Genomic DNA, 12,715 nt, shown 5'->3' with positions numbered 1-12,715 from the left:
GTTAAAAAAGCTGCAAGGGGTTAAACTTGCAATTTTTAGCGATTTCAGAACATTTTATTTTTAGGAAAATTTTTAAAAATGGGCCTTTTTAGGCCAGGATTTTGAGCGAATAAAACTGCAAGGGGTTTAACTCGCAATTTTGAGCGATTTCGGACCATTTTATTTTTTGAATTTTCTTTTTACAAATGGGCCTTTTTCGGGCCAGGATTTCGAGTTAAAAAAGCTGCAAGGGGTTAAACTTGCAATTTTGAGCGATTTCGGACCATTTTATTTTTTGCCCAATATTTAAAAATGGGCCTCTTCAGGCCAGGATTTCGAGTTTAAAAAACTGCAAGGGATTAAAACTTGCAATTTTTAGCGATTTCAGAACATTTTATTTTTTTGGCAAATTTTTAAAAAGGGCCATTTTGGGCCAGGATTTCGAGCTAAAAAAAACCTGCAAGGGGTTAAACTTGCGATTTTGGACCATTTACTTTATTGGCAAATTTTTACAAATGGGCCTTTTTCGGGCCAGGATTTCGAGTTTAAAAAACTGCAACGGGGTTAAACTTGCAATTTTGAGCGATTTCGGACCATTTTATTTTTTTGGCCAATATTTAAAACTGGGCCGCTTCAGGCCAGGATTTCGAGCTTAAAAAACTGCAAGGGATTAAAACTTGCAATTTTTAGCGATTTCAGAACATTTTATTTTTTTAAAAATGGGCCTTTTTAGCCTAGGATTTGGAGCGAAAAAAATTGCAAGGGGTAAAACTTGCGATTTTGGACCATTTACTTTTTTGGCAAATTTTTACAACGGGGTTAAACTTGCAATTTTGAGCGATTTCGGACCATTTTACTTTTTGGCAAATTAAAAAAAAATACTGGGCCTTTTTCGGGCCAGGATTTCGAGTTTAAAAAAACTGCAAGGGGTTAAACTTGCACTTTTTGCGATGTCAGAACATTTTATTTTTGGGCCAATTTTTTAAAATGGGCCTTTTCGTGCCAGGATGTTTGGTTTCAAAATACTGCTAGGGGACAACATTATTTGTTTCGCAAATTTTGGGGTTTAAAAAGTAAAGAATTATTGCACACCTGCACCACCAGTTTCCCTTGATAATTTTTCCCGTAGATTCTTGGTCGAAATCCAACTGTTATTAAGGTTCCATTGGTGCCAATAGCTTTAAGTTCCCCAGTCTGTGGGCTGACGGAGAATTCTTGGTCACTTCCAGCCACAAAGTATGCAGTGAAGGCCACAGGATGTCTAAGAAGTAAATAAAAAACAAAGTGTTTGTTTCACAATTTATTGGCATAAACTTTTTAAAGACAATTGTTAAGGATGGAAGATTTTTTTTTAAATACATAACTACAAAATTAATTTGTATAAAATATTTGTCATAGTGAACTAAAAAATATAAGCCTTTAAGATTTTGTTTTGGCTCTTCAAATCTTGAACAGTTACATTGTTTTTATTTATACACAGTAGTGGCTCTTTTTTTTAAATAATATTAATTGCCCAAGAACCATAGTTAATTTATAATGCAATTGATACACTGGAACTAAAATGTTGGATAGTCCCCAAAAGTGAAGTTTTGCAGATCTATCATTTATTGGCAACTCTTAATATTTTTGAAACTGAAGGGTGGGTCTTGTGTCCATACTAGTCAACATTTCAACAAGTACTTATACAACATGACCCACACATTTTGCCAGTGTTTTGAAACGGAACTACGATCCAGCTGTTGCAAACCACAAAGCTGTCATGTAAGAGAGCCAGCTCAAATTGAAATTGACAGACTTATTTATTCTGCCAGCTGATATTAATCCTCTGGCAGGATATATCAAGGAAACATGGAAAGTGGAAAATATGCCACACCAGGGAATAAGCAGTGTGATGGCTCTATATATCTGAACTCTAGCCCCATTTCAGGCCAATTCCTTTGGTCTTAAACTATTTAGTTTCAATCTATACATGGAACAAATACAAATATTTTGTAAAGATTCAAAACTTGCACATTTTCACTCTAGTCTTGTTAGTGGATGGATTTGTTTTGATCATTAAGTCATGTTGATTTTTAAGTCAAAATTTGTTTAATATTTATATACTATTTTTAATTATTGTCCATCCAATAGCTCAAGTGGTTAGGGTACGGATTTGAAATGGTCACTGGCCATAACTCTTGTTATCCCCCCCCCCCCACTCAAGCCTACATTTATTCTTATTATATAATAAATCAGATAGATTGTGCAGTAGGGAACAACTGACCCCGGTTCAAGTCTTGGTCGTGTTTGCAAAACCTGATGGGAATTTTTGAAAAATGCAGAAATTTTGTGGGAAAAAACATGCAACAACTCCTATGTGTACCAACGTTCTGCAAGATCTTTTAGTGTGACTCGAGGATTTTAGGGGGTGGAGTGAAGGTCTCGTCATGTTCAGGTACTTTTGTTTCCCCAATATTTTACAAGGGTGTTTAAAAAAAGGCAGTGAACAAGTTAACTAGTTATGACAACATTTATACCAGGTCTGCTAAAAAACATGGGCGGGTGATGTCAAACATGCCCAGACTAGTACATGCAGAAAAGGAACTGATCCTGATTTGAAGGAAATTGATCTCCCTGCATAGACTCCTCATCATGTGTTAACAATTAAGGTGCATGCAGATATTGAGTTTCCTTTCTGATACACCTAACAGTCCTCAGAGTTGTGATTTGAAGAAATCCTCTCCAGATGGTGCTTATTATGACTCTCAAAACCCTTAGACTTTGTGTCTTACGATCCAGAAAACAAGAGAACTTGTTTCTAATGCAATGTTAAAAGATAATTTCACTTTTAAAACCCGCTAGGTGAGATAAGCTTTATATCTTGAACAAAGCCTTACCTTGCTTGACTTGTTAGTCTAAAACCAACCGATGCTTCCTTGTTCAGTCCAATTGACTCTATGGTAATAACATCATCCACTGTTGGCTCAGTTGATGTAAAGCGGACTGGATAACGCCAAACTCCTCCAGTGGCTGCAGTAACACACAGTTGCACATCATGGCTGCTCAAATAAGAGTAAATTACAACTAATTACTTTGCTGTTAGGCTTGGAAATAATACTTTGAATAAAATAAGGTTACATTTTACAAATTCCAAGCTTGACTTGCTGAAAAAGTAAAATTTATAAATCTTTAACCTTCGGTGACACCCTCGGAATCTGCAGTAATTTGACATTTTCCATGCAATGGTATAATCAAGTGTTTTAAACAAACTAGTGAATGTGGCAATCAAACATCTAAGCCTATAACAGAAGAAAACAATTATATTTAAAGACCAGACTACACTTACTTCATGATTTTGAACGGTGCATAGATGACATTGAAGAGGAGCGTGACAATACCAGAGAGTCTATCTCTTTGTTTACGTACAAGACTAAGAGACACAGCATGCTCCAAATGAGCCTGGGCTTCTTCATTGCCATAGATCAATTCATAGGAAAACTCACTTGCCACTGTATTTCCTGTAAGAAATCAATCAAGTTGAAACTTCCAAATATTGGAACAATATTTACAAGAAAAATGTCAGGTGAAAGATATGCCACAATTTTCTAAGGACTGCACTTATGCTCAAATAAATAGGACTCTATTTTGACTCATCTTTATAGGCAACAAACCTCTTTCCGCTAAATTTTTGTTAATAAAAAAAGACAATTGCATTTTGAGGCAAATTTTTAAACACTTTTTGGGCCAGAATTCAGAGCTAAGAAATAGTAAAACCCGAAATTAATTTAAGAACATTTGTTTTTTTTAACAATCATTTAAACAAAAGAACCTGGAAGAGAAGAATTGTACCTTAGATTGATCTCATATAATAAACCTAAAAAGCACTGCTGTTGTGACTTAAGCAGGAATAAGATTCTAAATTTGTCTACCTACCTTCTCCAACCACCACACCATCTGTTGTATTAGCCCTCTCAAGTCCTTTAGGTGTCAGAGCTCTGGTTTTCACTGTACGATGGTAGCTACTGGCAGAGCTAGGTACAGCACCAGTTAATGAGACTTCCAAGCGTTCTTCAATGCGGCTACGTGCCTGGCAACTGATAACTGCTCCTCTGTCAATAACAGGTTGTGATTCTGGAATACCATGAATGGGATAAAGCCAGCGAATATCTCGAAGCCCTCCTTGTGGATCACGACGGTCATAATCCCTAGGATGGAACAAAATATCAAGTGAAGAATGTGAAACAATCACCTCTTGAGAACAAAAGATTGAAGCTATTTGGCAAGGTTTGATAATAGTTTTTATATGATGCGATCAACCTTGCTATTAAAATACAGTTAAGTTAGAACAGATAATCCCTTATTCAGTCAGTTACCCCTCACATAAACAAACTCACCAACTCATACCAAGTAAGCACCCCTAATATACACTCTGATTAAAATGTCATACCTAGCACATGTAATCCAATTAGCAGTGACATAATTTACCAGGGTTTTCTTCATTTGAGGACCCTATAAGAAACAAGAATTACAAATCAGTAGCCACTCACCTTCTTGCGTACGGATGATCAGGATCCTTAGATGGCTCATACTCCCAGCTCGTCCCATCTTCTCTCTTTACTGATACCACACACAGCGCCTCATGGAGGTTCATGTTGTCAGGAGCAAAGGTCAGAGGGATGTCCAGGGTGGATTTAGGAGCTACAAGAATCCCCATGGTGTGTTTGAGAAGTAGACAGAATGCCGACTCACTCTGGATATTATAACGCTCAAGTCTATTGTGGGCTCTGTCTAGGAGATCTGTGTTATCTAATCAGAGAATGTAAACAAGTTTACTAACATGAATGGCTTAAAAATAATTCACATGAATGACGCTTTGCAAAATGATATGTCTTTCATAGAAGAATCCCGTTTTAAGTCCATCCCACTGTAAGCCAGTCCATCCCACTGTAAGCCAGTCCATCCCACTGTAAGCCAGTCCATCCCACTGTAAGCCAGTCCATCCCACTGTAAGCCAGTCCATCCCACTGTAAGCCAGTCCAACCCACTGTAAGCCAGTCCATCCCACTGTAAGCCAGTCCATCCCACTGTAAGCCAGTCCATCCCACTGTAAGCCAGTCCATCCCACTGTAAGCCAGTCCATCCCACTGTAAGCCAGTCCATCCCACTGTAAGCCAGTCCAACCCACTGTAAGCCAGTCCATCCCACTGTAAGCCAGTCCATCCCACTGTAAGCCAGTCCATCCCACTGTAAGCCAGTCCATCCCACTGTAAGCCACACACAATTCACACAAACTGGCTCCAATGATTGCCAGAATCCCAATATGCACTGAGCTAGGTTTTTTCAAGATGTATGCACAAAATCTGTAACAAATGGAATTGTCTTTTTCCTATGTTGAAAGACTCTAGATCTTCTCAGAATTGTAAGTTTCTGTCGGAACAATAAAATGGATGATTTAAAAAAAAAAAAAAAATAACACACAAACCTATGCCAGCTTTGGAAATTGAAGTAGTGAAAACTTTGGGAGTGCAGCAGAAGTGCATACATACATGTGTTGTAATGACTTGACAACAGGACAGTCATTCTACCTTTATAGGAAAAATGGATGTTGCCTCTCCAACAACAACCAATATTCTCTTGGCCACAAAAGGAGAAAGAAAAGTATCCGCTGAGAAGCTCTGTTATAATCATAAATAAACTTACCAGAGAGTATAACATCAACCACCACTGCCTCATTCAATGGATTCCTGAATGGTATGATGAGTGATGTATTAGATCCAAGCGTTGCACTCACACTAACAGGGTCAAGGGGAGTAGGGGTCAAGCCGGTGCCTGATGCCATAAAGACCCAATCACCAAGTTGCTCACATGAGAAGGAGATCTTAGCTAGGTGGTTGCTCTGGCCTAGGGAGGATGGCATGAACTGAAGAGGTACCTCTTGGGTGGAGTGTGGTGCAAGAATGATCTTCAATACAAAAAAAATTAATAGCATAAAGACATGATTTGATTGATGCAAATTTGATTGAGCTTTGAGCTTCACCTTGTCAAAATTAAGAATCTTAATCAACTTCATAGGCATGATAGCAAGTATGTATTTCTCTTGACAATGTGGAATGATCTCCTAAAATGACCTTCCAATAATCAGCACACCAATGTTTCAATCAAGATCTTAAAAACTAAGGTTATCAGAACTTTTGTATTTGTAATTATCTAATTTGATTACACATCATCAGCACAATGAGCATAGGGTAGGGACTGAAAACCCAACCCACATGCAAGGCTGAGGTGGGTTTCTGAGCCAGCCTTACAACATCAAGCGTTATTGAAGGTATTATAAAGGTGAAGAAAGTGTTTCTTAATTGTAGAAGGAAAACAAATTACTCCTCAGGGTTAAAACAAATTTCAAAATTAACAAGAACTCACCTTGGTTTCTCCTTCAACCTCAAGAGTAAAGTTATTAGTGTTGGAGCAGCTAGGGGTAAGCTCTAGTGTCTCCTCAGTAGGATTACTCAAGGTGATAAACTGACGACTCCATTTACCCAACTCACAGTCCATATGAGGAAGGACTGCAGGGGAAGGTGGCTCTGCTGTCAGGCTTAGGGTGTACCAGAACTCACCAACAGTCTCATTTTGGAATATCAAACTGGAAACAGATAAAACACATTTTGGTTTGATGAGCTTGGTTGATATCAATGCACAACAGAAAAATTTGACATGGAATTGATCTGAAATCTTTGGAATGGATATGTTTAACCATATAGAAGTATGGCAAGTTTTTTATAATAGAAGTGTAATCCACATTTGTAATGTATCTGAATTTACATTTTCAAGTTAATTTTGTTCATAAGTAGAGGCTTTTTGAGTTGTACTATACATGTTTAATTTGTATTGTGGATTAGGAATATTGTTTTACCCTAACACATATATTTATAGGTAACAATTGCACAAATACAATTGAATTTCTAATTGGTAATGAATACTTTGACTCCTATGAGTAGCATCTTACCTTCCTTGTGATTTTCCAACAATTGCTGGTGCGTAGACTAACTGATACATTTTCTTCTGAGCAGGAGTTAACATGACTGATTCATCTCCTCTCAATCCATCCCCTTCAATCACTGTTGTAAATATCAGATCATTCATGGTTGGATTGAAGATCTCTACCTCCATTACAACAGCTGACTGAGCAGCACAGATGACATCAATGTCTCTCTCAGGTGGTGGGGGGCTGCAGCGTACCTCTATTGAATACCACACACGGTAACCCGGCTTGGTTTGATGGACTTGGACTGATGCTGTACTCGTTGTAGACTTGCCACTAGTTGGACGTGTACCGGACTCTGGACGCGAAGTGCTGCCACTATCATTGGCTGGTTCATCCCTAATTGACAATGGTTAAAAAGAGACATTTTACTCAGTTTTCATGATTCGAGAAGGCTGAACATACCAACCACTCACCATAAACTTTTCTATGATTTTGTTTTAAACATACAAACACATGCTCCAACATTCACAGTGGTTGGCTTCCTCCCAGGAGGAATAATAAATTCCATCCCTTGTAATTTTGCTGTCCTTGTTTTTAAACTGTTTTCATTGTGCAATATTTTAGTGACCTGGTTAGGGACAGTTCTGTGAAACATTTGTCTTTGTGCAATTCTGTTTATTTTGCCCTTTTATCTTTGGGGTTATGTTTTGAATCTGCATTTTAATGTGTTCTGCTTTTTCTTGTACCAACTACCTTTCTAGAGACCACAATTCAGTATTTTTACTGCGAGTGTCTGTTTAATCAATATAGATGAAATAAAAATAAACCAATAATAACCTGCATTATGAGGAAAGAAGATGACTTACTTGAGATTATCAGTACCGCCAGCTATGAAAGACAAGATGCCCCTGAATGTGCCACGCTTCCATGGTGATACTGTCATGATGTAATCAGCTTCCTTGCCTGGTAGAACAGTCACACTTGGGACTGTACCACTTACTATAGAGAGGTCTGAAACAGCACGGTACGTCAGCTTCTGAGCTGTTACATTGGGAACACGGATTACACGTTTCATTCTACAAGATAACAGAAACAAAAACATAGTTTCCAAGTTAGACAAAAATTAAATAATACCTGGTATTTTTAAAAAGGGTTTCCTATTAAAAATTTAAACACAAATAAAATAATTTTGAATTGACTTGCAGTACTTACGATTTGCGAGCCTCACATTCCAGAACCACATTGTCTAATGCAAGAGGTTTTTGTCCCTCTCCCTTCAGTCTGAAATGATGTTCCGTTCCATCCTCACCATTCATCAACACCAATTTTCCCTGGTGACAAAAATATAAACATGTACAGAATATTATAATAGATTAGAATTATTTTGCTTTCTTGATCATTGCCACTAGATTTGGTCTTGAGCCGATACTGTCTCTTCAACGCAACCTCACGGTTATGTTTGTGATAGCGCGTTGCTTACTTTTTTCATTTCAATTATGAAATGCTATCTGCATCATTTTGCATTAAACACACCTTGGGTAAGAATTTTTTGAATTCCCCTTACTATGACTTAAACAGTTTAAACAAAAATGCAAAATGCAAAACAAATGAACCCTGGCACCTCTGTGAAAATGACTAAAACTTTCTTCTATTTCAAATGTTAATAAGATGCTCATGTTTGTAATATTGAATTGAAGGCTGAAAAGTGAGGGCCAATGGTGGATGATCAGCTCAATGTACTTCCTACATAGGAAGAAAGATAGTTCCAAATGTGGTTGCCATGGCAAAGTTTGATTCATATGAAATGTATGAATGGGATGGGAAGGATTTGTGAGGCCAGAGGGGTATCAATAAAAACGTCAATCCCTTGGATGTGTAGCAGGTGTTTATGCATGGCTGTGTGCATAAGCCGAGGGTTGTGTAGTGCATGGCAGGGTATAAAGACTTTTAGTCTCAGCTGTGACTTGAAGCAATGTTAAGGTGAGTGTGGAGCGTGCACGTCAGAGCCTTACCATGTAATCATGCTTGAAGTGGGTTTGACCACCTTGTCGAGCAGGCTTGGTAAAATATAATGCAAATCAAGTATTTTAAAGCAGCTTCTAGAAATGTTTTGCGGAGAAAAAGAATATGTGCAGACTTTGAAACAAAGCAATGGTGCTGCGATGAGATTACTAATAACAAATTAGTTTAAAAGAAAATAATTAGAATTATTTTTACAACATTATCAACATCTAAGTAATCAAAGTGCAACTTTAAAGTACATTGTTCCGTAAACACCAAACAGCCAAATAGCATGATTTGTTTCTATTCTCGATTGAAATAATATAATAATAATAATAATAATAAGTAAGACTTGTAATGCGCACATATCCACCCTGCTGGGTGTTCAAGTTTATTAACTTACAGAGACAAGTGACTCAAAGGCTGGTCTGAACATGAGAGGAAACTGTGTGGTCTGCATTGCCTTAGCAAGGATGAAGGGAGGTCCATAGAAGCCTTGACCCTCAATGGATGCTGTCAGTGGCCAATCCACACTAGTCTGGTTCACCTGGTCAATGCAAACAGAAATATAGCAAATTGTGAAATCATACTTCTTAGGTTGTTTTAGTGAGTGTGGCTTCATTGCTAAAAGTAACTGGACCTCCTGACAATATACACAGGTTTGTTGAGCAATGAACTAAGCACCAAAAGGAAATTAGGTAAACATTGAAAATATCAACAACACTGCTCCTCAATTCAATTCATATTTTGTTGTTGGACTTCCCCAAAAAGAATGACTCACTATCTTTCAGTTCATGAAATTGTACAGATAGCGATAACTATAGGCTTTGTTTTATTTTTATGATCTCGTGTCAAAGTTTCAGTCATGCGACTATCGAATGATTGACAAGAAACCAGCAATATTGATTCCATTTTTTTTATTTAAAGGAACACGTTGCCTTGGATCGGTCGAGTTGGTCTTTGAAAAGCGTTTGAAGTCACTTTTTACGAAATGCAAATGGTTAGACAATTTAAAAGCAGAATATAATGATCTACACAAACATGCCTCGAAATTGCATGGTTTTCCTTTTACGTCGCGAAAAAAACATGGTCGGCCATTTTATGGAGTCAAAACTTTTGACTCCATAAAATGGCCGACCGTGTTAGTTTGTGACGTAAAAGGAAAACCGTGCAATTTCGAGTAATACTTGTGTGGATCATTGTATTCTACTTTTAAAATATCTTTCTCACCATATGCATTTCATAACAATGGATTCAAACGCTTTTCAAAGACCAACTCGACCGATGTTCCTGAGCAACGTGTTCCTTTAAGAAGGAACTTACTATTGGTATTTCTTGTGAAACTGACTGATGTACAGGTGCCATGAACTCAATCTGTGCTGCAGTTCCTTCTGGATTAACTGTGCACTCTATCAGGTACACACGGATATCATTAGCTGAACGAAGAACAACACGACAGGGGTAGTGACCAGCACTCTTAGGACTGAACCTGACTGGAAGGCTGACTGTCCCATCATCCAGAATCACTCCTAGATAACAACAAAATATACAAATTGCAGTAAATAAATAGTTTAAAATCCATTTATGTAAATGAAACACAAAAAACTTGACTTGGTAAAGTGCAGTAGAGAGCTGAAGTAATGTAGTTTTAGAGAAAGAGGTAATTTTTCACCCCAAATTTGAATCTGAGACAGGCTTTATGTGTGAAGCCTTTCTCAGGCATCTGAAAACCAACAATTCTATGTAACAAGGGTGTCTTTTTGCCATTATTTTCTTGCAACTTAATTGACCAATTGAGCCCAAATTTCACAGGTTTGTTATCTAATGAATTCAGTACATGGAATACATCAAGTGAAGAAAATGGTCTAGTTCAAATAATTTATAGATGTCTGGAACAGAGATGTAAATTTGTAAGACTCACCCCTGTTACCAACAAGACCTGCAGGTGAGGTGTCCACAGTGTGACCATTCATCACAATTTCAGCCGCTGATTTGGGTTTCAAGGTCAAAGGTGAAGGTACAAACATTGCTGGGGTCGTCTCAAAATACTTGGAGTTGACCTCAACACTGAAATTGGTCCCCTCTGGCTTGTCAGTTTTGCTGTTGGGATTGGCACTTGTTTTACCTGTTAGATAAGTGAAGTGTGTAAGGTTGAAATTATATTAACTTTGTGCTTAAACAAAATACTCAATACAACAATTTTCCTAGGCTCAATGTAAGGATTTGATTATTTAGCAAATCTACCAATAGTCCATACAAAAGCCATATTTCTTCTTATGTGCCTAGTAAATCCAAATTCATTAAAATAAATGTTTTTTGTTTACACCAGAGTTATCTCTCATGATGTTTAATCAAATCAAAGTCATAAAAGCAATAATACAACTTTATCTTCAAATTGAAGAATGAGAACAGGAAACTTTTTCAAAAGTCAATCCTTTTTGTTTAATTTATGAACACATATTTAAATATTGGTATTTTTAGTCAGTCAGCAAAACATTAATGTTGATAATGAGATTACCATACCTGAAAGAACCGACTCATCGGTCAATCCTAAAGCAGCAATGGCTGCTGTGACTGAGCCACTAGCAAGTGTCCCTGTCACATGTCTACGTCTTATCTCTGTTTGTGACATCCTCTGCTGAGCAGCGATGACCAAAGCCTTCTCCCTAGCAGCATTAGTGATAGGTATAACAAGCTCTTCATGAAGAACAGAGTTACTGTCACAACGCCAGTAGATGATGCGGTCATCACCCCCATACACACCACGACCATTGCCTTGGAGAAAGACAACAATTATTGTTAAACAAAATTTGAAGGTTGTATGGCTTCTGACTGGCACCCCCGAACAAAGATATTGACAAAATAGGGAGACTGCCAACATAGGGCTAGATAGCTCTTGTGGTAGCAAGCCGGCACGTTAGTCCGGAGGTCAATGGTTGGAGTCCCACTCCAGTCAATTTTCTTTGTTCGATCCCAGATCATTAAAAACTTACCCAGTCAGTTTCCCTTATGGTTTATAATATTTGATATTTAAAAACAAAAATAATCAGATGGCTAGTCTAGCTGTAGAAGAACTTGTACATGCCAATCATAGGATACAATAAACAACATTTTGTTTTAGTCTCACAACCTGTTAAATGATTTTTTATTTTTACAAATCTAAACTTGTTATGCAGATGGCATTCCAAGCTGTGAGTGATAAACCAATGAAATGGCAATTGAAGAATATAGAAAGCAGCACTTTAGATACTACACTGTCATTTAATTCACAAGAATAGCTCATCGGAAACACATTAAGCAACAGTAAGTTGACAACAACTTAGGCAAAAGCAATACAAAAATCAAATACAAACATTGGTTGATAATTACCTGCAGCTGCAGCACTACTGATTCTGACGCTGTGTTTAGAAGGCATGTAAGGTAATGGAGATGGCATTGGTAGTCCAGCTACAGCCTCAATGGAATACAAAAACTCTCCAATAGACTCACTGACAAACAGGATAGAGCATTGTCTCTTGCCAGTATGGAAGGGAAGGAAGTCAATAGCAATGACTGCTGAGCTGTGACTGTCTAACTGGAGGGATTGACGGGCACAGTAGAAAGCACTCAACTGATTACCGTTGTCCTCTGGGTGGATTCAATAAAAAACACAAAGCTCTTCATTAATAAGATTCTAGATAACATTGCACTAAGTAATAAACCCTTTCTATGATAAAATAACATATTTCCAATCAAGTTACTGATAATAAGAGGGTAGTAGACAGCCTGTTTTTT

The 12,715-nt window shown here is 37.6% G+C and overlaps 1 protein-coding gene across 2 annotated transcripts in view; it reads right to left on the bottom strand.

The window, feature by feature from the left end:
• Positions 1–12,715, bottom strand: part of LOC117296513 (cilia- and flagella-associated protein 47-like) — a 36,113-nt gene that overhangs the window by 1,022 nt on the left and 22,376 nt on the right. For both annotated transcript variants that reach the window (XM_033779482.1, XM_033779483.1), the window contains 15 exons: positions 12,311–12,568; positions 11,465–11,716; positions 10,863–11,066; positions 10,265–10,470; positions 9,345–9,488; positions 8,153–8,271; positions 7,807–8,016; positions 6,962–7,336; positions 6,379–6,598; positions 5,659–5,920; positions 4,506–4,764; positions 3,892–4,163; positions 3,305–3,476; positions 2,856–3,017; positions 1,072–1,240 (listed from right to left, as the gene is read on the bottom strand). In XM_033779482.1, coding sequence (XP_033635373.1) covers positions 1,072–1,240; positions 2,856–3,017; positions 3,305–3,476; positions 3,892–4,163; positions 4,506–4,764; positions 5,659–5,920; positions 6,379–6,598; positions 6,962–7,336; positions 7,807–8,016; positions 8,153–8,271; positions 9,345–9,488; positions 10,265–10,470; positions 10,863–11,066; positions 11,465–11,716; positions 12,311–12,568 — 3,284 coding nt within the window. The remainder of the gene's footprint in view (positions 1–1,071; positions 1,241–2,855; positions 3,018–3,304; positions 3,477–3,891; positions 4,164–4,505; positions 4,765–5,658; positions 5,921–6,378; positions 6,599–6,961; positions 7,337–7,806; positions 8,017–8,152; positions 8,272–9,344; positions 9,489–10,264; positions 10,471–10,862; positions 11,067–11,464; positions 11,717–12,310; positions 12,569–12,715) is intronic.

This window comes from Asterias rubens, chromosome 11 (assembly GCF_902459465.1).
Source record: "Asterias rubens chromosome 11, eAstRub1.3, whole genome shotgun sequence".
Classification (NCBI taxonomy): Eukaryota; Metazoa; Echinodermata; class Asteroidea; order Forcipulatida; family Asteriidae; genus Asterias; species Asterias rubens.
The sequence above is the reverse complement of the archived record's forward strand: the minus strand, read 5'-3'. Positions and strand labels throughout refer to the sequence as shown.